At 33.2% G+C, this 25055-nt stretch overlaps 2 protein-coding genes across 3 annotated transcripts; one reads left to right on the forward strand and one right to left on the reverse strand.

The window, feature by feature from the left end:
• The first annotated feature begins 17 nt into the window (after positions 1-17).
• On the forward strand, positions 18-17292 carry brun (trafficking protein particle complex subunit brun). The gene is made up of 18 exons (XM_088235195.1): positions 18-150; positions 1305-1513; positions 3097-3187; positions 3643-3882; positions 4056-4360; positions 4570-4746; positions 4839-5465; positions 5541-5705; positions 6098-6258; positions 6749-6989; positions 10342-10838; positions 11255-11568; positions 11655-11736; positions 12192-12316; positions 13293-13453; positions 13943-14143; positions 16267-16474; positions 16855-17292. Exons 2-18 carry the CDS (start codon positions 1324-1326, stop codon positions 17102-17104), a joined length of 4035 nt encoding a protein of 1344 aa, XP_088091321.1. The 5' UTR covers positions 18-150; positions 1305-1323; the 3' UTR covers positions 17105-17292.
• A 197-nt stretch (positions 17293-17489) lies between these two features.
• Pif1 (Pif1 DNA helicase) lies at positions 17490-23213 on the reverse strand. 2 transcript variants are annotated; one of them, XM_088235197.1, is made up of 4 exons: positions 22307-23213; positions 20718-20878; positions 19938-20463; positions 17490-18546 (listed from the first exon to the last, which is right to left on the reverse strand). In XM_088235197.1, the coding sequence occupies exons 1-4, from the start codon at positions 23064-23066 to the stop codon at positions 18539-18541; spliced, it is 1455 nt and encodes a 484-aa protein (XP_088091323.1). In that variant the 5' UTR covers positions 23067-23213; the 3' UTR covers positions 17490-18538. The 2 variants fall into 2 exon arrangements, with proteins under 2 accessions (XP_088091323.1, XP_088091322.1); XM_088235196.1 differs by lacking the exon at positions 17490-18546 and having other exon boundaries at positions 18607-20463.
• Between the last annotated feature and the right edge of the window lie 1842 nt (positions 23214-25055).

Consider the following 25055-nt stretch of genomic DNA (forward strand, 5'->3'; position numbering starts at 1 on the left):
TTTCTATGGTCTTCATTGTTCATAAATGCACTATTTTTGTTTATAGCTGAAAACAATTTGACAACTAGATTGACAGTTGACACATTATTTAACACGCGTCAGAATTTTCAGCTTATATGTCAGTATATGTGCAAACGGACCGCTTTCTAGGTAAATATGATTATTTAACAGCTATTTTCTATTGATTTCCTGGGCGCAACATATGTACTCAAACCTTTTAATTATGTGCTGTTACACACATTAAACCTGTTTTTTCTAAGTAGATGAAATATGATGGTGACAAATTAAACATTTCTGGGTGTATGTTTTTATTATCATCCACTACTTTCTAGAATTGCTCTAGATTTTAACAAAGTGGAAGCTAAGATTTTATTGTACTAATATTTTTTGTATTACATTAATTTTTTTGATTGGTAAATAAATATTTTGATGTTTAATGCATTTAGTAAATTCAATCAGAGAAAACTATACTTCCTTCATAATATAACTAAACCTATATTCAATCGTAATCTTTGTTTTAAATCCAATTGGTTAACCAATCCATCTTCATTCTATGCACAAATGGGTATAAACAAGGGTAGGTTGAAATAACCTTTTTTATATAAGTAGGTACTTAATGTTTAATTAAGAAACCATTAAATAATTTATGCTGTAATACATTGCAAGTTTAGTTCAGATGACTTTCAGTATAAATATGTTGCACTTCAATTTTTTTATTTCATATTATTTGTTTTTATTTTAAGCGGTAAGTTGTTACAATTTCAGTCCACTGTTGATATTGTTTATATATAATAATGTTTTTATTTTTTATTTTACATACTTACCTATTTAAACCTAAAGGCTTTTTTTAAGTATCGTAAATAAAGATATAAAGAAAAATATATTTTATTATATCTTAATTTATAAAAATATGTATACTTGATAGCTAAGTACTATGAGATAAAAATTCTGAGGAAAAAAATTGCAAAATTGCCTACCTTACATGAGATCTCAGGTTTAATTCCTGGCAAGGTTGATGTAAAATATTTATTTATTGAGGTTTTTTGTTCACCGCAATATAGTCCCTGAACTGGCACCTGAAGCGTAATATAGAAGTCGTTTTGCTTTTATGTACATGGCTTATTATCAAAATACACTGCGATTGCGATTGGAGCAGGAATACAGTGCCCTATTGGGTGTGAATTGGGGAATAATGATGAAGGTTCTTTTGTTTTATTGAACCGGTTTAGTTTTTAGTTTTCTATTTATTACAAACTGACTGAGCAATACTTATAGTATTTAGTGGCAAATTCTGCATTTTTCAGTCGTGTAGATGTGTGTTAAATGCGCTCGTCTGTGAGCGTGATGCTCTCGGGAGGGAGCGGAGAGGCTCCAGCCGCGAGACCAGATTGGGCACAGGGGGCCCCTCACCATGCCACACTCCTGCTGCTAGTTCGGGGGCTCGGGAGCCCATTGCGAAACTTCAATAAACTCTTTGATCGAATACAAAAAGTCAACAATGTCAAAATAACTGGTAATTATAACAAATCAAATGTGTTTTTTTTCAATTCTTGTGAAAATCCTGTCATCATTCACTTTGTTACACTTCATGATAAATTATTACAAAATCAAAGCAAGTGTTATTGGTGTTACTAACATTTATTCTGTTAAACAGATTCTTTAAAAAATAACATAACTGTAGTTGAGAAGAGCACTCCTCTTATTAACAGGTAAACAAAAGTGTTTTGTATCACCTATCGATGGGAGGAATGCTCTCATGAAACCATAGTGGTTTATAATAACTTTAAATATAATAAATGTAGGATTTAGGTTGTTGAGGATTGGAGCTCCTACCCCAGTTGGAGGTGAGCTTGGCGTAAGAAACAAGGTTGATATTCAATGCGTATCTCTTACATGGCGAATAAATAATTAATCGAATTGTCGTGCTAGTGTTACGGCGATGATGTGTTGAACTGACTGGGCTGATTGATTGGGCTGACTGACGTTACCATACCCTACGGTCTCTTTTTAGGCCGCGTTCCTTTGTTCTTCATGTCTCCATGGCAGGAACGAAGTTAATGTACTTCAGGACGTCGCTTTTATGTAGACGGATATCTTATGTGTAATACTGTTGGTCTTGTAGAATATAATGTAGCATATCCAATCGAAAACGCTGAGTTGCTTCTTGCAGTCGTCGCTCTATATTTCGGGTAAAATTATTTAGGACGTGTGTGTGTCATCAATCACTGGACTTTGACGCCCACATAAATATTAATAACACTAATAACAAAGTTTCTATTTAATAATAAAATCCAATTCTCCTACAGTCCTCTTGAGAACAAGTTTCCTTAGTCCTTGTATTAAAGTACTTTATCTACTCAATAAAGTAATGAAAAAAAAATCCTTTTAAAAAATACAGTAAATATCAGCATTGGATGGTTTTTGATAAAATGTTTTATGAAGTTAATGTGTACTATATATATAGTCGGCCTCGTGGTGTAATGGTCAGCGGGTTAGCCTGCCATGCAAGAGGTCTCGGGTTCATTCCTGGCATGGTTGATTTGAAATATTTATTTAAAAGGGTATTTTCACACTAGAATATTTCATAGTCCCTGGACTGGTACCTGAAGCGTAAGACGGATCACCTTACCTTCATGTAACAAAAATGATCAAGATACGCTGTGATTGGTGACCAATGCAGTGCCCTATGCACCATTAGGTGCGGAAAGGGAATGATGATGATATATTATTATAGGCATTATTATTATATAGCAAAGGGTTGTTACCTATAATAATAACACTAAACTATCAAACAAGTACTTAATATTAATATTGGAGCATAAACTTTGGTAATAGAAAATAACTAATGTTGTGTTATAATATGTATGTGTAAGATTAATGTTTTTATTTAACTGTTAGTGATTGGTTTTTGTTTTAATCTAAGTAATCTAATGTTACCATATTAATTTTTGAAAATCGAAATTATGTTGAACTTTTGTAGATTATAGTTGTTTATTTGATAATCTCAAGCTTTCAAAAGTCTTGAGAGAGAAAAAAAATACAATTATTAGTTTGCACAATTGTATTAACACCTAATCGAATGAATCTCTCTACTAGATTCATCTGGCCATGTTCGTGACATTTGGGTGCGTTATGTTCGAGAACACCCGGTTGAAAACAATGACTGGGGAGATTTCCAAACTCACAGGTGGGGCTTATTACTTACTATTTTAATGTATTCAATGGTTTTTATAAAAGTTTTGGCGATTGCCTTGACTTAAACACGGTTATTTACTGAATTTTCGTTGACATCTTTCTCAAATGTAGGGATATGTCTGCCTGCGTTTATTACTTACTATTTTAATGTGTTGAATGTTTTTTATAAAACTTTTTGCGATTGTCTTTATTTAAATTAAACTCAAATGTAGGGATATGCCCGCTTGTTCCATATTTTTAGCAGAATGAGTTAGATGCAAACAACCTTATGATTAAAATATGCTAAAATTACTGCAAGTCATTCAATTCTTCCACAAAGTTTTTGTGATCCATAATGCGACCTACAGAATTAAAAGATCTTAAACTATAAATTTAAACTGAAAAATGTAATAATACTTTTAAAATAAGTTAATTTATTTAACATAATGTTTTTTGTTTTGTTAAAAGGCGTTTGCTTGGTCTCATCACTCTCGGCAAGTACAGTAACCAAACAGAATTGAATGAAGTTTGTCGTGTACATGAATCTCTCAAGGTGAAGTATTCCAGTACATTGTATGATTCACGAGCCCTCTTATTTGGACCAGGGAAGCCACATTGTGAAGGTAGTCCGATAGGTGATGCTCCAGATATATTTGAGGAAGAGAGAGCTCATAGTGAACGCAGTCTTTCATCTCAACAGAGCGATGGGTATTTTTAAAATTTATTTTTACATTTTGTAAAATATGAAACATTAAAAAGAATGTGTCTTTACTGGGGTGGCCCGTGCCGAGTTACGTATGTACAGAGATGATGTGTTAAAATTATTTTCCTTTACATGCAATAAAATAGATTCTGTGGTTTCCTTATATTTTTTTTTTCAGAACTTCATCACTTCCCTGCGAAATATCTGACAGTTTATCATCAACCGAAAGCTTTCAAAGACCATCTTCATTGAGCATTAGCAACCCCTTACAGGATGAACAGAATTATACAACACCATCCAATTTCAAGACCCGAGCAATGTTCTACAGTGAAGCTGATCCGTGTGGTGATCTCGAGAAAAATTTAGAAGAATATATCAATTCACTCTTTTGGATTTTGGAATCAAAAAGATTGGAAAGATCTAGGGAAAAGCTCGAGAAAGTGTCTCTAATTCTAGCTCCCTTTGAAAAAAAAGACATTATCGGTAAACATAACTTACATAATTTTCTATACATATCCAGCAGTTTAGCAGCTATCTGTTCATTCACTTTTAATTCGTCATTCTACACTGCTTAGTGGGTTAAATAACCTGTAAAGTAATGCTGACTATAACTTAAATAAATCAATATTTAAAAAAAGATGCTTATTAAACATCTTCCATATTTTATAGTAATAATAATAATAATATTTTAGGTCTCGATATGGAATCTCGTAACAATAAGAAACGCAGCATGGGTAGAATGACAAAGCATTTGGCAGATTTAACTCTACAAGCTGGTCTTGTTCCTGACTGTCTCAGTTTATATCATTCTGCCGCTGAAACTCTCAAAGCTGTTAATGACTGGCTTTGGTTGGCAGCTGCTTACGAAGGTATGAAATTTTCTGTACATGTTATATTTGTATAATCATCATGTCAGCATTATGATTTATTGTATGAGATAAAGGAAGTATTTTGTTTGTAGGTCTCTGTGCTGCATCTGCTATTCTTCTTTATCCTAGCCTTCGTAATCCTACCCCACTTCAAAGGAATGCAAGTTTACAAGAAAGCTCACCAAATAAAACTCGCTCGCTTTCACTTATTCAACAGCAGGCGGATATCCTATCAAAGCAAAACATAATTTTATCACCATCCAAAATAGTCCAACCTTCTAGTCCAGTGAGTGTTCACAGTGATCACACACCTCCATCGTCATCGGAAAGCATTGACACCTCATCGAGGCTTTCTTTAACTGATAATGCTGAAAGCGATTCTGTAGCGTCATCCAGTGATTTGGAACCAAATCAAAGAATGTCTTTACCATCAGAATCTGGTTACAGTAGACACTCGCAAATGCATATCCAATATATTCTTTCGGCAGAAGATATTATCAAGAGATATAAAGAAGCAATCTTATACTACAGTAATTATAAAAATGCCGGTATTATTGAAACTGAAGCCATATTCAAAGCGGCTAGAATATGCGTGGAACAAAACAGTAGTCTTCAAGCGGCGAATATCTTGCAAAATGTTATTCTTATTAATTTAAATTTAAGCGAACAAGAAAAAATTCAGAGATTTGACACATTGTCTGAAATGTATCAGGAAATAGGTAAATATTTTATTTGTTTTACAAAGATTTTTTTTTTAACTTTAATAAGTACTTGCATAAATATATTTTTTGTAGGATTTCTTCGTAAAGTAGCATTTTGTCAGAGGCTGGCGGCGACAAGACAAGTGAGCCCAAATAATCCAAATCCTGACTGGCAACGGTGTTATTCTCTCATGTTGCACAGTTTTCCTGGACACAAACTAAGCCTAGATCCTAATCAAGTAGTTCAACATCAAATCGGTAAGCATTGCTATCGACAGCACCGGAGTATTATCATAAGTTAAACCTTTACAAACTATATTACACTTTCCTACTTTATTTAATGGTGTATAATTAAAAAGATATGTTAAAAGTTGATGCATTTTAATTCATGGGTAATTATTTTCCTCGTTTTCGTGCTCCAATGGACATTCGTGGATCGGAATTGACGCTACGCAAAAATATGCATTTATGTGTGATGAGAAAGTACTTAAATTACACTGCAACTGTGAAGACCGAAGACCAGACCAATATATTAAATAAATAGTTAATTTTTTTATTAAGTAATGGGTAATGGAAATTTTTCTCATTATGAGATGCGGCTAGTGTGTCTACAAGTCTAATTATTAAACGTTGGTGACTTTATCATATAGGTTGGCCGGCGTTGCAAATTCAACTGTTACAAGAATTGGTTGTGGCGGCACGTCGTATGGGACATCCTGCTTTGGCCACACGTCATATGACATTCTTACTGCAGACTATGTGGCCGCACCTCAGTGTTCAAGAGAAGAGAGATCTTGCTATCCAACTCCAGGTAACATTTTAACATTCTTTATGCATTTTGGAATACAATTTAATCAATGTCAAATATATTATTTGTTGTTTTTATAAATATGAAGATTTTCGGGCAGTCATTGATAAACTTAAAATATCACCATCAGCATTTTGTGTATATTGAAATATTTTAAGAAAATTTCTATGTTTTTTCCCTTAAGGAGTTTATTAAGATTGATAAATACTGCAACATTGATAGAGCATAATTCGGTGTACCAGGTTTATGACCTGTCATTAGTCGGTTTAAGTAATCACTTTTATCGGCAAACTAAAGAATTAAAAAAAGATGGAGTTTTCAACATAGGCAAAATGGTGAATGTTACACAATGTGCAAAGTGATGACAAAGCAGCCAATGATAGATCATAAACCCTGTAATTACCCAGACTTCTATATTCTCTGTTGTAACATAAAGGATTATTCAATCTTAAATATGATAATCATTATAAATTATATGTTTGGAATGTTTCAGGCTTTATCTGCCCAATGCGAAGGGGGTCCAGTTCCTCTGGTGCTGGAATGGGGGCAGGTAATACCCCCCGCCAACCTCAGCCGAGTGCCGCAGTGCACGCGCTGCTGGCCGCGCCCCCCTGCTCCCTCCCGTGCGCCACGCCCCCGCAACACCACCCGCGCCCCGCCTGGCCCCTTTCTCTTCACGCCCATTCATTTTGGTAGCTTAGACAGAAAGCCCAAGAAGCCTACAGGGAAGATGGGTCAGTATAAATCTTCTTTTGAACTCCTTCATTTCACATTTAAGCAGCAATTGCTGTGTATCTAGATCATTTATTACATCAGGGCAAGGTGATTGATCTTTCACTGATGCCAATCCAGAGACTTAGGAAGACTGCAACAAAAAATATCTTTAAGTAAGTATTTTGTGATGTCTATGGCAGTACACTCATGAATGGTAGTCAAACACGCTAATCACTATACCATGAAGAAGATGTCACACAGTGGAATGTTATATTCTATAATGCATGTATGTCCCTTATGAACTGTTCATAAATGCATCTGGATTATCGAATGTGACATTTGTGATTATACAAACTTTATATTATATTCAACAATGTTTGAGTATGTCCAAACGCTTGCAGACTGGCTGGACTTCCTCCCTAGGAAGTTATTCATATTTAAATTTATTTCAACAGAGAGGGAAAACATTTTTAAGAAGGGAATATGGAAGTCTAGGCATTTACAGGGCTTATGACCTGTCATTGGCTGGTTTAAGTGGCCACTTAACACACTGTGTAACATTCACCATTCTGCCCATGTTTGAACATCCACATTTCCTCAACTCTTCCATCTGTTAAGCCCTGTAAATCCCTAGACTTCCATATTCCCTTCTCAAAAATGTTTTCCCTCTCTGTTGAAATAAATTAAAATTATATTATATTGTTTGTCTGTTTGTTTGTGTTGCCTTGTCTCAACAGAGCGACATATTGACTTAATTTTTGAAATATGGATAGTTTGAAAGCTGAGAAGTGAAATATGCTACTTTTCATTCCAAAAAAATATCACTCTCTTGCGAAAATTCTTATTGGAAAAATAAATTCTTCTTTCACTTTGCAACAACACCTAATTTCTCCTTAATATCACGCGGGCGAAGCCTCTGTCAAAATGTAGTATTAATATAATTAACCAGTCTTTTTAAAATTCAATATCAAAGAATGAATACATACTTCATCATACCCATATTGATTTGACAATGTATTAAAGGTTTTTAGTTTCGAAATATTTCAGTGGATTTTTATAAGCTGGGGCGTGCGATATATTTACACATACACATTATGTAGTATCCGTGAATAAGCCCATGGTATGACATCGCACGGCATACGCATTATGAAAATTTTGAGAATCCCCGTACACTCAGAATTTTGTACAACTCGTTGGTTCGCTCGAGGCTTAAGAGTGCATCGGTGATATGGAGTCCGCACGAAGCGAGATACTCCCTCATGTTGGAGAGGGTTAAGAAAAATTTTCTGAGGTATCTCTACATGAGGGAGTATGGTAGTTATCCGTGGCTCTATCCCACTGGGTTCCTCATGGGTATGCTTGGGACCAATAGTTTGCAACTTAGAAGGGATGGGTCTACACTGACCCATTTTTTCAGACTGTTAAGGGGTTTCATCGATAACTCGGCCATTTTAGAGAGTATCAATTTTTATGTTCCTGATGGCTATCTCCGACAGCGTCAGCACAGACTGTTTGACCTCCCGGTTTCCAGAACCAACCTGCCTCTGGTCATGCCGATTGGAAGAGCAGTCAAGCAGCTGAACATTATCACTTTGGAGATCGACATCTTTCACTTTAGTGAAACTATGTTTAAGAGGCAAATACTCTTGCTATTAGAGAGTATTATACCTTAATAATGTCGAACCATTGCTCAAGGGTTCTTGGTTTGATAAAAAGTTCCAATTTAACGTCTTAAATCCTTTGTTATTTGTTATGTTACTTTGTGAATAAATAATTTGAATTTGAATTTGAAAATAATATATGTCTCTCTCGCGCTTATGAGCGTGACAAAGACAACTATTGCTTTATTAGTTGCTAATGATATGGTAATATAATATACGCAGGATGCTTCTGCGTTCGTCTGAATTTTGCTGCGATTCTTAATAGTAAAAATATAATAATTTGTATTCGATGTAAAGGTAAGTTATGGATTAAAAGCACTGGTTTACAAATATTTATTTTCATTTAATAAAATCATGAATAGGTCAATTATCTAGTGCTGGCTTTTAAAAATTTTATTTTTCAAATTTAAAGTACCCCTAGTTCTTGAAAGGACTATAATTAGTAAAATGAAACATTTAAAAAAATTATTTGAAAAATATAAAATAATGAAACAAAGTATTTTACAATTGTTCAAAAATAAAGTCAGGGTTCAGAGCACAAAACACACACATTTATACAGTTTACAATATTTAAAAATAGAATATTGTTTTTAAGTAAACAATTGTTAGTAAAAAAAACACACAAACATAAAACATTATATTCCGACATATTACAAGATTATCATTATTTATAAAATACGAGTATACAAATATTTAAATTAAATTATCAAACATAAGTAATAAAATGCACTATAAATTTGAATCCAAAATGTTTGTTTTATTTAACTTTTACAATACTTGCCTTTAAAGCTTACAGTAAGAAAATAAACAAAAAAGAATTAATTTCATTACCAATTCATATAAATACATTTATGGGAACATACAATTATTTTAAATAATAAAATGCTATTGAACATTTCCCGCATAATTAACTGTGGTAATTGCCATTTAATAGTACTCGTAATTGAATGGTTGAGGTGTTAACCGAATTCTAAGAAAAAAAAACATGTTTAATAAAACTTTGTCAACAAAATACGTTGTTAGATAATTATAGTTGCAATTAGTCTCTGTAAAATTAATTTATTTCTTTGAGGAAAGTGGAATGATGACAAAAAGGCATACTTTAAAATCTGCAATACCACGGACACGGCATTGGAAAAAATCCCATTGCTACTGCCCATCCGGGTCTTAATTATTATGGTCTACAATTAGTCATTACAGTCTTCCCTAGAACCGAGTTGAAATCATGTATGCATTTTACCAACCTACTACTTATTACATTGTTTTTATATTTTGTTCAAAGTATTATTGTTAGTTTTACGTGTAAACAGTAATTTGCAGGACAAAATATTGTCCCGAGACATCACCACCGAGATAGATGAGCATGCTCTCTCTGCGGAACAATGATTACTCCCACTATTGCGCGTGGCCAACTTGTCGCTTCCAAAAAAAATTCTACCAAAAATGGTGGCTGAAAACTGAAAAATTTACTCCTTTAAAAAAATTCAATATTACATTTTCTTAAGCCATTGTATTTTTTTTTCATATACACAACCCTCTAATCCAGCACAGAATTTTAAAAAAGGTAGCACATTTGGTTCAAATTTAATACAACTTTTTTTATATCAACACCCTGTAGATTTTAAATGCGTTAGTGTGAGTTGTTTGAACGCGCCAGCTTAAGTTAAACCACCAGTAGAATACTGTGTAATTTTAATGTTTCTATTTCCAGACTATTTGTGGGTTGAAAATGATACTTGCGAGGTGCAGTTAAAGTTAACAAACCCTCTTCCGTTTGAATTGAAGGTATCAAACATGCGCCTTTTGACTGCTGGAATTGTGTTTGAATCCATTCCTGAAACTGTAATACTTCAGCCAGATTCTCCTACACTGGTCACTTTGCTCGGAACTCCAAAAGAATTTGGTCAGTTAGATATATTGGGATACTCAACACACACGCTGGGCGTTAAATCCAACTGCCGTTTGAAACATATGCCGGAGTCTTTGAAGTTCTTACCCATGTATTCCATAGACGTTATACCAAGTCTACCAATAATGGCTCTTGAGACTAATCTCCCGCCTTCACCAACCTTCAGCACTCTGCCAAACTACGAGAACATTATATCTTCAGCGTGTGTTTCTCTATACAATGGACAAAGCACTGAGTGCTATATCACTTTGACTAATACCAGTGATGTACCAATTGAATTCATCGAGGTATCAGTACAGGTAAAGTTATTTTTACTCCAGTATGACTTTTTGAAATTTATGTTTATCAGAATAAAGGAAAAAGGCACCATTACACTAGTTTAGTTAGTGTTTAAATTAATCTGAAAACGAATTCGTTTGTAGAAAATACTTCTACACAAATAAGAACTATCGGTAAAATATTGTGAAAACTCTTATACTACTTCTGTATAATATAAATAGTACATTGGTAGACATAAATAAATCAAAATCTATTTAAAATTTAACTTATAATAGTTCTGCGACCAGCCAATGCTATGTTTGCTGGAGTTGTTTTAGGTTTATATAAGTGGCGATTTCATGGCTAAACTTTGAAATTTTCAATCGTTCATATCTTTACTGAAATAAAAATATGCACTTAATTATATGACTAACTGTTTATCTTGGTTTTGTTACAGTCTACATTAGACAACCAACTGCAGTCTCAAATGTTCCAATGGAATAATGATGAAATTCAAGCACAACTTCCTATAGCAGCGAGTGGCACAGCTGTATTTACCCTGCGTTTATATGCAGAGGCAGACTTTTTAGACATTGGCGGTATCGGAGGAGATGCCTTATTTCCCAACAGCTTAAATTCAAATAGCCTTCCATCTCGAGTTAATTCCCCCACACCGAATCAGACAAACAGCTCTCTACCCCATACTAACTCTTCCCTCCCTCACACAAATACTTCGTATCCTACAAGAAATCAGCTTTCTTCGAGCTTTAGGTAATATGAAAAAAAATAAAATTTAACAATGTTTAATTTGTAAATGCTTAAAATACCAACTTTTAATAAAAAATATTTCATTTTAGATCCATAAATTCACATAGCACAGCTTGGTCGGCTCCTATATCTGTTGTACCACCTACCAAGGGAAGGCAAATTGATGCACAGGTAATATTGTGAAACTCATAATTAGTTCTTAATTTTATACATTTTGTATGTCATTGTGGTGTCATGAGCTTAACGGATTCGGTGTCTTATCTCATAATGGCATGAATGTAAAGTAAAATTGAGTAGAGTCTTCCATTTGGATAATTTTTTTGCGCATGTCAATTCGGCAATGTTTAGGATTTTGCCGATTAGGTACATTAAAAAAAAAATTACATGTTGCCACTTAATATAAAATTTATAGAATATGTGACACATTTCACAGTCAAACCAAATTAGAATTACTGTCATCGGATGACAACTTAATTTTACTTTACCTTTTTTTATATTTATCTCTTACAGTTAACTCTAGGGCCAGATTTAATAGTTCCTTAATGCAGTATCTCTCTGGAAGAGTGATCCAACTGTTTAAGTATATTTTTAAAATGATATTTAATTACTTTATAACATTATTCCAGATGATGGTCCGATACTCTGGAGGAGCAGGTAAAGATACACACTGTCGCCAGGGAGCACTTCATATCAACATGGAACTACTTCCTAGTGTCTCCATTACGCATTGGGACGTATTACCTGCAGAAGTGTAAGTTCATATTGTTAATACAAGACTGCTGCTGCTGCTTTTGATGTATCGAATGTTCATTTAAATGAAGTGCAAGTCTTTGGATTTAACGCTAGAGTCAGTAATGGTATTTTTTTTTCCACTGCTTATCTACTAGTTTATTAAGTAATCTATTTTTTTAAATACATTGATATTTATCTAAACAGGTATACAAACTACATTGGGAATGTAAGAGATTTACTGATGTTTGTTAGTGTAATCAACTCCAAGGTTTTATTATAAAATTATAATGTTTGTTTGATTTACATTATTTATTCACAATTCTTGATAGAATTCCATTGTAATGATGTAATAACTTATATAAGTTATTAAGATAAAGAATAATAGCGATAGAATTTTAATAAATCAGCAGATAGAATTAAAAAACTCACCCTTATTAGCCCCCCTTAGTTGGACCCTGTACATTGTAATAAAACAATTAATGTTTTTTATAGAATAGAATCCTCTCTTAAAGTACACCGCCAACACATATTTCAATAATTTGTCCCACTCTGTTCCATTGAAATATTGTGTATTGTATCTATTTCAACTTATTTTTTAAATTACACTTAAGATAATATTTCATTTCAAATCAATTATCATTACACTGTATAATATTCACCAGTCTGAAGATGCACATTAGAGGGTGAAAGCGCTAATTGGTCAAACAAATAAATGGAAGTGTACCAAGTATTTTTTAATTAATAACTTATATGTAAATATAAGTTATATAATGTTTGTATTAAATCTTCAGCGGCATTGGTTACATAGTACTAGTTATTTTACTGACAATATTTAAAACAAATATTTGTATATACTTACATGGGTCCAAATTATTTTTAAATGCTCTTATAGATGGTATCGTTACTGTCGTTTGAGAAAGACCATTTCACATATCCACAGATTAAAGATTTATACAATTGTATATGTATTTTGATCGGGTCATGTGTGTGTTTAGTCCCAGCCAGTTATACCTGGTGTTGGATGTCAGTAATCTGACAGTGGGAGACATGGCACTGGAGTACTGGGAAGGGCGGCGCATGTTGCTCAGTGGAGGAGAGTCCTGTCGAGTGCCTGTCCCACTTGACCGCTGTCCGCTCAATATGCCACCTCCCCCAGGTAAATCAGTATTGCATTTGTATTTATGAAGGTTTACTAATTACATAGTTTTCTCAGCTTATTTCAGTTCAAATAAAATTTAGTTTAAATCAATGTAAATCAATACATATATGTTTGTGCTATTCCATGAAAATGCAATAAATTAATTGCATACATGTCATAATTGTTTGTGTATATACCTAATATTCACTTTTGATTTGATGTTTTTTTTACTATATGACAAATTTTTAGACAGTTTAAACAATCATATTAGGGTAAGTAGCGTTAAATGTAATTTAAATTTATATTTACATATGTTTTCATTACATTTTAAGCTCCTGAAATCTTTTAGTATAGGTACATTGCCATATTCAAATGTGTATTTTACAAAGTACCACTCTCTTATTGGTAATTATTAGATTCATGGCAGTAATATGTATCCTGTAATTTGAATAAAATTACATGAATTCTCATTTTTATTTTATTAATATTAAAATGATGTTATTTTAGAAAAAGAATACTCAGAGCCACGATCTATCACCACTAGTACAGTGAATAGCATAGAACAGTTATGCTCTGAACATTTAAGCCGTCAAGTAGATCTTAAATGGCATCTATTAAATGATGATATTACTGGAAAAGCATCAGTCAAAGGAATTACACTTTCTCAGGGAATGATGGATATTGTAAGAATGTCTCCATTAAATTGGGGTGCGTAAAATTTTTCACAACTACATACTTTATAAGCTCTTGGTAACATAACTGGATATTTTTGGCTAACTAAATGCATATTAAACTATTTATATGTCGCTGCCAAATAGTTAAATTAGTCACTCAACTGAGCAGCTAGGCTGTTCATTAAATGCCGACATTCACCCGAATGGCTAGGCTGTTTGTTGAATGAATTAAGGTAACTCTACATTCAACATGTTAGCTGGTTGTAAGCTAGCCCTTTAGAAACGGCCTAACCAAAACCCGTAGGGTTAGGTTAGGATAGGTTGGGTTAAGCTTAAGATTAATTATCAAGTTTAATTAAAGAGCTAGTTAAGTTAAAAGACAATTTTTTTAATAATTAAACTTAACCTAACCTAACTTAATATAACAAAATAAATAAATTATTACTGTTGTATTAAAATTAAAGAGACAAAGCTACGTTTAAACCTTTCTTTAAATGCTCATTCAACGAACGGCCTAGCCATTCAGTTGAATGCCGGCATTTAATGAACAGCTTAGCCGCTCAGTTCAATGGTTGATTAAACTATTTGGCAGCGACACATATAAATATATTTTTTAAATATTTGAACCACTAACTTTGTGGTTATTTAGTATAATTGAAAATATTTTTAATTTCTTTTATTAAATATTTTTATTTTAAGCAAACTAAACTTTTTTCAATATTATTTTGCTTTGGTCACAAATAATATACCATAATTAATATGCAATTATATGAAATTGATTGTACCAATTCAGTACTTAATGTATAATTTGTTTTGAAAAAGGATGAAGATCTTGTATTTTAAATGATGCACGGTAAACCCATTATTTTTTTTTTCTCATGTTGGTAAACTTTTCCCCGACACTTTTGTCAAACATGAGCGTATATATCATTGGTAGTTGTTTGGTGTCTGTTGTGGAAAATGGAAAAAAATACTGAAGTTATGTTGAAAATGCTACAAAAAGCCTACTCTGCTCTATCGAAAACACGAGCATATGAGTGGTATTTGGCTTTCAAAAAAGGTCTCAAAGAAGCTGAAGACGCACCTCATAGTGGATACCCTTCTATATCGACAACCGATAACTTCAAAAAAGTTAAGGAAATTGTTCTCGAAAATCATCATGCAAGCCTTAGAGAGATAGCTGGTAAGCTCAACATCATGTATGGATCGGCACAGCACATTTTGGTGAATATTTTGGGCATGAAACGCGTTGCAGTTGTGCCAAAAGACCTGAATTTTGTTCAAAAACAGTTCCGAAAGGCAGTGGCCCAGGAGATGTTTCCTGAGGTAATAAACGATCGTACCATAATGAAACGCATAATTACTGGTAACGAAACATGGGTTTACAAATATGATGTTAAATATGTATATTGTTAATCAAATATGATTTCTTATGTTATCTTTAATTTTAACTAAATTTACATACTTATGTTTCACTGCTGCACTTGAATGTAATTTCTAATATATGTAAAAGCCCGTAGGGCGTGTAAATTAATAAATAAAGCTAGCCAACAATCATCCGAGTGGCGCTATGAAAATTAATAAAAACCGAAGAAAGCACGTCAAAGTCGATAAAAAATCAAGGTTACACTCAGTTTTCTTTGATTATGAGTATGTGCAAACAGGGTCAAACAGTCAATGAGGAGTAATGAACCTGGCCATAATGAAGCATTTGAGAGATGCTGTGCGTAGAAAACTACCGGAATTATGGAAAAATAACTCTTGAATTTTGCACCATGATAATATTTCCTCTCGCAAAGTACGCATTGTGGCCGAATATTTGACCAGTAAATACCATTCAACAAGCACCGTATTCTCCGGATAAAATTGAAAGTCATTCCTTTATCAAAGTGTATGAATGAATGGGCTAAGTGTTGGCATATGTGCATCGCTTCAGATGGGTGCCATTTTAAAGATGATAAAGTAAATGTACCCGAAAATTAGCAAAAAAAATGTTTTATTTACCAACTCCCGGAATTTTTTGATCATAGTGAATATGTAATTACATTCCCGAGGTTTTTGCAAATGTAGGTGTATTTCTGGTGCTGTCCTGTAGATTTATTACTGTTTTTATCCAACCACATAACTGTTAATATATTGAAATGAATAATTTTGCAGAAGTCAGTTTCAACTCACAATGCATCAAGCTCCAAGAAGAGTTCAGTTGTGCAGCTGGGGAATGTATTTCCCTGGCTGTTGCAGTATCTAATCATCTCGACAGACCACTTAAGAAACTCAGTTTATCTGTTCAGTTTTATCAGGACCACCAAAATGGTGTTCACAACTATCGTCTTGATAACAGAGTAGCAACAGCCGGCTCTAACAAGTAAGTTCGTAATATTTAAACAAACCATAGATAAAAGCCGCTGCGGCTATACGAATTTACTATCACAGGAAAAAACTGTTATTTTTTCTCAGATATAGTTTAGTAGTATTTGTTTCTTGATTTTCATTTTTTAAATATTTATTTAATCAAAGAGTATAAATAATTCAAAATAAACTACATATATTATAACTCATGGCTGGCTGGAAGATATTGCTTTCAGCAATAAGTCCACCAAAGTGCACATATTTTTGTAATTTAAGTTTAAATCAAAAGCATATTTACTATAATGAGTGCTTCGTTACTTCGTTAATACAAAAAAATGCTGGCGTTTAGAGAAGAAAATTTTTAATGAGCGGTGAATCAAATATTATTTTTTACAGGGTAACACTGCCAGTATTAGAAGAAGCATGCAAGATAAGTCACGAGTGTTCCGTTGTGTTTTTAACACCCGGTCAGTACAAGGTTGATATACAATGTTCTACATCTGAACCAATTGAAGAGAACTATTCTACATCTCAAATGGACCACTCTATCTTGGACTATTCTACCGATGCTCCTCAGTGTATGTTACCGGAACTAAATCACGTCTGGCGGTTCATCCCTCCCGTTGCTATAAGTGTAGCCGATTAAATAGCACTACAATTCAAGCAATCAAGAATGCAATTCCATCACATAACATTAAATAAAGCTTCATTGAGTATTCAATAGTTTATTTATTAAAAAATATATCTGTGTATACAATTTTATTGAAATACATATTTTTATCATTTATGCACATTATTATTTTGCAGTCTTAATAAACATTACACTTTTTAAAAGCTGTTTAAATCGAGTCCTTTTCATTCCACTCGTGACAGTCTAGATTATTATTTTAAATAGAGTGAAAATTATTTAAAATAGACATTTATTTAAATACAAATAAAACATCACAATACTTGTTCAGTCCATCAATGTAAAAATAATTTGTAAAATACTTAAGATCAAAAAGTACCTATATATTTTTTTTAATAATTCCTTTAGTACATACAGGGTAAAAAATAGTTTTTATATCCACAGGAATTCATTCACGAATGGGTTAATGACAATACAGAACTATCCTAAGTGCCAAAAATAAAACCAGTACATGGTATTGTAAATGTACAAATAAAATATTAAATATGCACTCAATGAGGAAGTTCATTGTTTTTTTTTTTAATATTTCGTCACATTGAGGAAACAAGGTTCTATCAAAAAAGTATCTTATTTAAATTTAAATATCAGTTCTATCTGCATCAAAGTTTTAAAGAAAAAAAATCAATCCTTAATTATTAAGACAATATTAGTAAAAAAAAATTTATATAAAATGTCTTCATTCCAAACTTTCGAAGTCTGAAAAAAATTATGAATCTTCATAGATTCCTCAATGAGATGATTTGTTAATAGATTTTGTGTATTGCATTATTAACACTATGATTTTTTCAAGTTTTGCAATTTTTTTAATTAGTCCGCGCGTGACGTCACTAGTTCGCTTTAGTGAGTTGTCCTGATTGGTAGGTTGGCTTCCCGAAAAACCGGAAATATATCACAACACTCCATCATTGGTTGATTTAGAAGAACTTGTGACATCATTTAACGTAGTTAATTTTTATACATTTTAGAGAAACCTAGCCATACAATTAAATGCTCTAATTTTTACTGCTTGTAAGCAAACATTCTTTATGTCCAATTTCCCGTATCACTGAACTTCCTCATTGGATAAACCTAAGGACGATGATCAAGAATACAATAATATTATTTGGGATATTTCACAAAATAATGATTATCACCCTAAAGGGTGCACAGGGTACCACATCGAAACACCAAAGTAGCACACAAAGGTAAAGTGATCAGTCTTAAGCGCCAGTCCACGGACAGTGGAATGCAAGACTTTGAAACAAATATTTCACTTATCCTTATCTGTATAATATTAATAATATTTCACTTAACTTGTACTTGTCCCCACTTTTTCAGGATTTTTACCTGCAAGTAGCCATAGTGTCAAAAACACCCATTCAGGGTTCTGGTTCTATTTCACAACTGTATTCTTCATCCGCCTGGACACAGAAAAAATAAAACCTTAATACATAAAGATCTTTTTTCATTCCATATTTTTTTATAACATATAAAGTGCACATCATCATCATTCCCTTTCCACACATAATGGTGCACAGGGCACTGCATTGGTACACCAATCGCAGAATATATCGATCAATTTTTTTACATGAAGGTAAGGTTATCAGTCTTAAATCCAGGGACTATGAAATATTCTAGTGTGAAAACACCCTTTTAAATAAATTTTCATATCAAACATGCCAGGAATCAAACCCGAGACCTCTTGCATGGCAGGCAAACGCGCTGACCATTACACCACGAGGCCGACAAAAGTGCACAGTATGCCAATATTTTTTGTGAAGTATCCACTCATTAAATCTTTTTTTATTTTTAATTGCTTATGAACGCACAAATATTTCATCAAGAAACAAAGATTTTTGGATAATGCTTATATAAGTAAGCTTTAATCCAACGGAGAAGATAATAGCTACTCATTCAGGGATTACAGGTTTGATTCTCAGTTTGATTATTAATTGCATGAATGAATAAATAATTATTGTAGTTAAAACTTGAATAACTACAACACTGTCGTGCAATATAATCGTAAATATAATGCTTCAAATAAAAATTATAATAGATAGTGACTTTTTAAAACATAATGTAAATAATTAAATTGGCTGTTATCTTATGGAAGTGAGGAACAGGGTACGTCCCGTGCTCTACCACAACTTGAATCTCATTTTCTGACTTGCAAAAAACACCCACAAATTTTTAATATTCGGATTTAAAATAGGAATAAAAATATATTTATTTAAATACATCTTAAGATGCTAAAAATCACACTGAACTCGTTTGCATAATCTTAATAAAATGGCTATAACTATCGGGAATTATGACTAGCATATATTAATCACAGGTTTACTTAATAAACTTTTGCTGATTTTTGCTTTCATTAATTCTTTCATGTCCTTAGACTTCTTTGATAATATTCTCCCTAATGGAATGATTTCTGTTTGCTGCAGTCGTCTTCTGAATTTTTGATAGAACTCTAGAACAGCCGGGTTGGCCCAAACTTGCTTAGAATCAAAATCTAAAACCCTCAAGCACTGCAGACTTTGAGCACGACTCAGAGCAACATAGGCTTGACCGGCTTCAAAAATCTTAGATAGAGACATTTCCACACAATCCAGAGTGAGGCCTTGGGACTTGTGTATGGAAAAGGCCCATGCCAGATTAAGGGGTATTTGTCTTCTCGCTAGTAAAGCACCTCCGGATGTCTTGACGACCCATCGTTCTGTCCTCGCAGTATATTCTTTTTTGTTTTTAAAACGGACAACTGGGAAACCTTCGTCGAACCTTACTACTACTCCTCGGGCACCATTTACAAGCCCACCTGTAATGCTTATGTTCTTCAGCAGCATAACTTGAGCCCCTTCCTTTAAGACAAGCTTGGAGGGAGCGATAGTCTGTGCGTCCAACTGGCCTGTCGAGTAAGGCGAACAATCCTGAGCATTAAATACTTTTTCTTGGCCCTGAAGCTGCTTTAATTTAGATTCGTTGATCAGTTTTGAGTCGTTGGTATGGGAACAGAGGCGAGTTGCCAAGATTCCATCTCCTTCTATGTTCTGTTTGGCGGTAGCTAAAAGCCTTTCAGTTATCTCTTCCGTGACTCTTCCTATTCTAATACTGTTCAGAATGGAAACAAATTGCGAGTCCTTTTGTCTATGTACAGTTTGTAATTCGAAAGACAGATCCATACACTTTTCCCAAGCGGGGGATTGAAAACAAAAACGTTTTTGTTCTTTTTCTTTACTGTTGATAACAGGCGGTAGTTGTAGGAAATCTCCACACAGAATTAATTGAATACCACCGAATGGTTTGTCATTTTTACGAATGTGACGAGCAACTTCTTCTATTTTCTGTAAATAAAACAAAATATTACGTGTTTATTATATGTTTATTAGTTTTGTAAAAAGAAAAATAGATTTACATGATAATATTTTGAAGAAGGCTCAAATGTCTTGCGTATGTAATTATGGAAATAAGAATTCAATTTTGTTGTGGGGTTTCGAATACTAAATCTAAAATCTGCAATATTATTTCTGGATCCTGATTTGACTCAATTTTAAATAACATTTACAAGTGTATGTTGATAAATAGATAAAATCTGTACCTCAAAGTACCTTCCATCTACCATTGATATCTCGTCGATAATCAAATGACGACACTTTCTCCATTTCTGTGCTACAGCTGGTTTGGAGGCAAGTTGAAAACTCCTTTCCAATGATCCTTCTCCATTACCGATACCCGCAAAGTTGTGGAGTGTTGTACCGCCTAAAAAAAAATTCCTTGCATTTTGGTATTTTGATAATGAATTATAATTTATTTATTTATTTTATTCCAGTAAAAAGGTTAAATGGTACAGAGCCAATTTCACCACATAAACAAAAAAATACATTGAAAAAAAGTGAATTGTAGTAGATTTTAAACTTTCTTCTCACAGCAAATAAATACATTAAAAAAAAATAATTGAAATGAAATTAGAGCAAAATGAACAACGTGGCAAAAAAACAAATGGTAAGGAATAAAATTTACAGAAAAAAATAAAAGACACTACTAATAACCTTAATGTCCTTATGGAGGTCTTAACATTTAACAGTAAAAAAACTGTAATAGAACTCATCATTTACCTACCCACATTCAGTGGTGCATAGAGCACTGCGTTGGTATTCTAATTGTAGTGTATCTTTATTTTACTATTTCAATAAGAGGCCCTGGTGTTGTCACATTTTTACACAAATAAAGCAAAAGGTCATTTTTTGTATGATTTCTTCCAGAACAAACTTTATCTGCTTATACGGGGCAAATTGCTATGTTACTGGGATGACTTGCGTTTTACTTTACCCTATGTTGCACATGCTACGCGGCGAGATAAATAATAATTAATATTAAACTCATCATGCATGAACTTGGGTGAAAACATTTTTTAAATTTATTTATTAGTTATTCTAGATTAAAAAACAAAAAAAAAAAGAAATTTTCCAACATTATTTTATTGAAGATTTTCTATATAAATTCACACTGAAACACACAAAATCGTTACACTTGTCAAACAAAATGAATCCTTCCAAAAAATATTGCTACTACCGCCATTAAGTTGATATTTTAAATGTTCTTGGAGGAATCATATGATACCATTATGCATTTATAACACTTCAAAAATTTATAGAATTTCAGGAAAAATATATTAAATAGCCGGTATCGTATGGTACCACTATGAATTGAAGATTTTAAGATTATCTGTATTATTATTACAATACTTGCATCTCAATTGATTTTTGAAAATGAATTAAGAGAATATTTTTCATTAAGTTAATTATTAGATTTTCAATTAATAATTCAGGATAGTCAACCGTTGTCTGCTTATATGGATAAATTTTATCGGATAGAAGGTTAATCAGTCTTAAACTCAGGTGCCAGCAATCTAGGGATAGCAGTGTAAAACCACTATTAAAACCAATATTTCACACCCGCTTTGCCAAGAATCGAACCTAGGACCTCAAGTATGGTAGGTGAATGTGCCAACCACTAAACTATGAGGCGGATTTATATTCACTCTTTTTCCCTTTTCATGAGTAGCCGTCAAGTCGAAAACACTTGTCCTGGGTTCTGATTCTATTTCACACTCTGAACTGTATTCTTCACCTGCCCGGCCACAGAATAAAACTATCTGAGGTAGATTAATATTATTATGATGCATACCTATATGGCAAGCCGCTACTCCGGTAGAAGCTGTTGGTATGGTGACATCCGGAGGTAGAGCTGCGATGATTTTTCTCAATAGAAAACTTTTCCCTGTTCCAGCAGAACCAGTGAAAAATATATTTTTACCGCCAACACACGCTTCCAGAACCCGTTTTTGTTCTTCATTCAAGGAAGCTTCGCCAGACAAAGGAGATGGAGAATAAAGCTTTTTAGCTGCAGGAACTTTGATATCATTTTCCGGAAGTTTCCGTTTTTTAGTGGGAGGAGAGGGCGTCGTGGTCGTGGCTTTAGAAATCTTGTTTTTGGCATTTTGAATATCCGCGACCGTGACGGGACTAATATCTTCGAATGATTTGGGTTTGCTGGAAAGTAGTTGGGTGCGAATATTACTAACTTTATTCGGTGGCGTCGATTTTGCTCCTTTATCACCAGTCATCTTAATAAATAAAGTTCTTAAAAATGAGACTAAATTCGCCGGTGGCGCATTTGATAGGAAGACTGTGCAATTAACTTCTTGAAATTTTATACTGGCCTTTCCCTCAGCCATAAACTTTTTATGCACACTAATACCTTTGAGTTGAAGCTTTATAGTTGCAGATTTTTCATTTGTTATTTCCATAAACATCTCGCGGAACTCATTCCTGATTAACCTTAAAGTGGCTAATTTATGAGTTACTTTTCGATTAATTGAACCCTGAGATGAAAGCCATTCAACACTTACGGCACAAGAGAGTAATATATTATTGCTTCCATCCATGGCGTTTAGTAAATTTTACAAAATATTAACCGAGATCGAAATAACCACAAAATAATGTTGATTTTGTTTCTGCCACAAATATATTACAGCCACAGATTATTCAAATTTGAATTTGTTAAGTTCAACGAACGCAGTCACGTCATAGACAAAAAGACGTTGTATTCACCAGCCAGAACAGGTAAAACGTAATTTCTAATGGTGGGAATAATCGAATTAAAATAATCGAAATATTCGATTATTAAAAAGATTGAGACATTTCTAAATGCTCACAACTAATCGAGTTCACTCGTACGAATCGGAAAAATAATTGAGATAATATCTCGAGTGAATTCATTCGAAATGGTTTTTCGAGACAATCGAGATATGAATTCGGACTTGAGATTTCCAGATAATCAAAATATGATTTCGGACTTGAAATTTCGAGACAATCGAAATATTATTTCGAACTTGACATTTCGAGACAATCGAAATATGATTTCGGACTTGACATTTCGAGACAATCGAGATATGAATTCTGACATGACATTTCAAAAGTAATGGTAATTAATTTTAATGTTTTTTTGGAAATGCAAAATATCATTCCTGTTCAATAAAATTCAAGTATGTAATGTTAAATAAATTGTTGCTATGGGTTCGTATTTATAATATAAAGGGACTAACCTGAGCTGATTAAGATAAGGGTAAACATTCACAACTTTTAACATTTTTGTGTGTAATATCATCAGCACTATGATTTTAATTTTTAATTTATTTTGAAATTACTCTGCGTGACGTATAAGTTCACGTCTGCTTGTTTGTTTCGCAGAAATAGGATAACTATCATCATCATCATCATTCCCTTTCCACACCCAATGATGCATAGGGTACTGCATTGGTAAACCAATGGCAGCGTATTTTAGTCATTTTGTGTTACATGAAGATCAGATGATCAGTATTACGCTTCAGATACCAGTCCAGGGACTATGAAATATTTCAGTTTCAAAACACCCTTATAAATAAATATTTCAACCATGTCGGGAATCGAACCCGAGACCTCTTGCATGATAGGCAAACGCGCTGACCATGACACCACGAGACCGACATATAACTACCACAACGTTATATTTTTGGTTGATTTCGGCGAACTTTCTTTCATACATTTTCAAGAAATTAACAATTTGCTGTTCTAATTTTTACCGTGCGTAGTAAAACATGTTTTATATCTAATTTTCCGTAGGGCTGAACTTCTGCATTATTATTCTTAAGTACTTTGTTATTACACATGTATTTTTAACCCCCCTTCCCCCCCACCCAGCAGTCAGAAAATGTTTTTTTTTTTTTTGTTGCCGTTTTCTTACATTTCACTGTTTAAAAAAAATCGATTGATTCGATGTTTAAATTCGATTATTTGCATGTCTCGAATGCTTGTATTTCGATTATCTAAATATTTCGATTATTCCATAATTAGTAATTTCTATGGCGAATGTGGGTCTCTTTCTTCTTCTTCGTTTTTTGATGGCCTTTTCACCTATCAACTTGGGTGTTCTGGCCAGTGTCGAGTTTTTTTTTTTTTTTACATTTTTACACATGTGTTATAACACATATAAAACTTAGTAAGTTAGTATTTATATAATATATATAATATATTAATATAACATATTTTCAGCTTAACATAATTTATAACTAGATATTTACAAATAATTTTAAATACACGTTCATTGGGTGGGGACAAAAGAGAAAGAATATGAATAGGGAACGAGATGCTGATATCGGAGAGGTCGGATAGGAACTCAAGATAATAATCATTAATGGGGCATTTAAAAAAAACATCATTTAGATCTTTCTCCTCAAGCTGACATTCGCACATGGCAGAGTCCCGGACATGGATTCTGAGCAGATGAGAACCATTACAACAGTGTCTAATACGCATTCTGCATATGTCTCATATTTGTTCAGAATCACTTTGGAAAACCAAGGCTTTTCTGTTACATTTGGTTTCAATTGGAAAAA

The sequence above is a fragment of the Micrasema longulum genome, unplaced genomic scaffold (assembly GCF_059751315.1).
Source record: "Micrasema longulum isolate JH-2025_06_02 unplaced genomic scaffold, ASM5975131v1 h1tg001343l, whole genome shotgun sequence".
In the NCBI taxonomy this organism is placed as follows: domain Eukaryota; kingdom Metazoa; phylum Arthropoda; class Insecta; order Trichoptera; family Brachycentridae; genus Micrasema; species Micrasema longulum.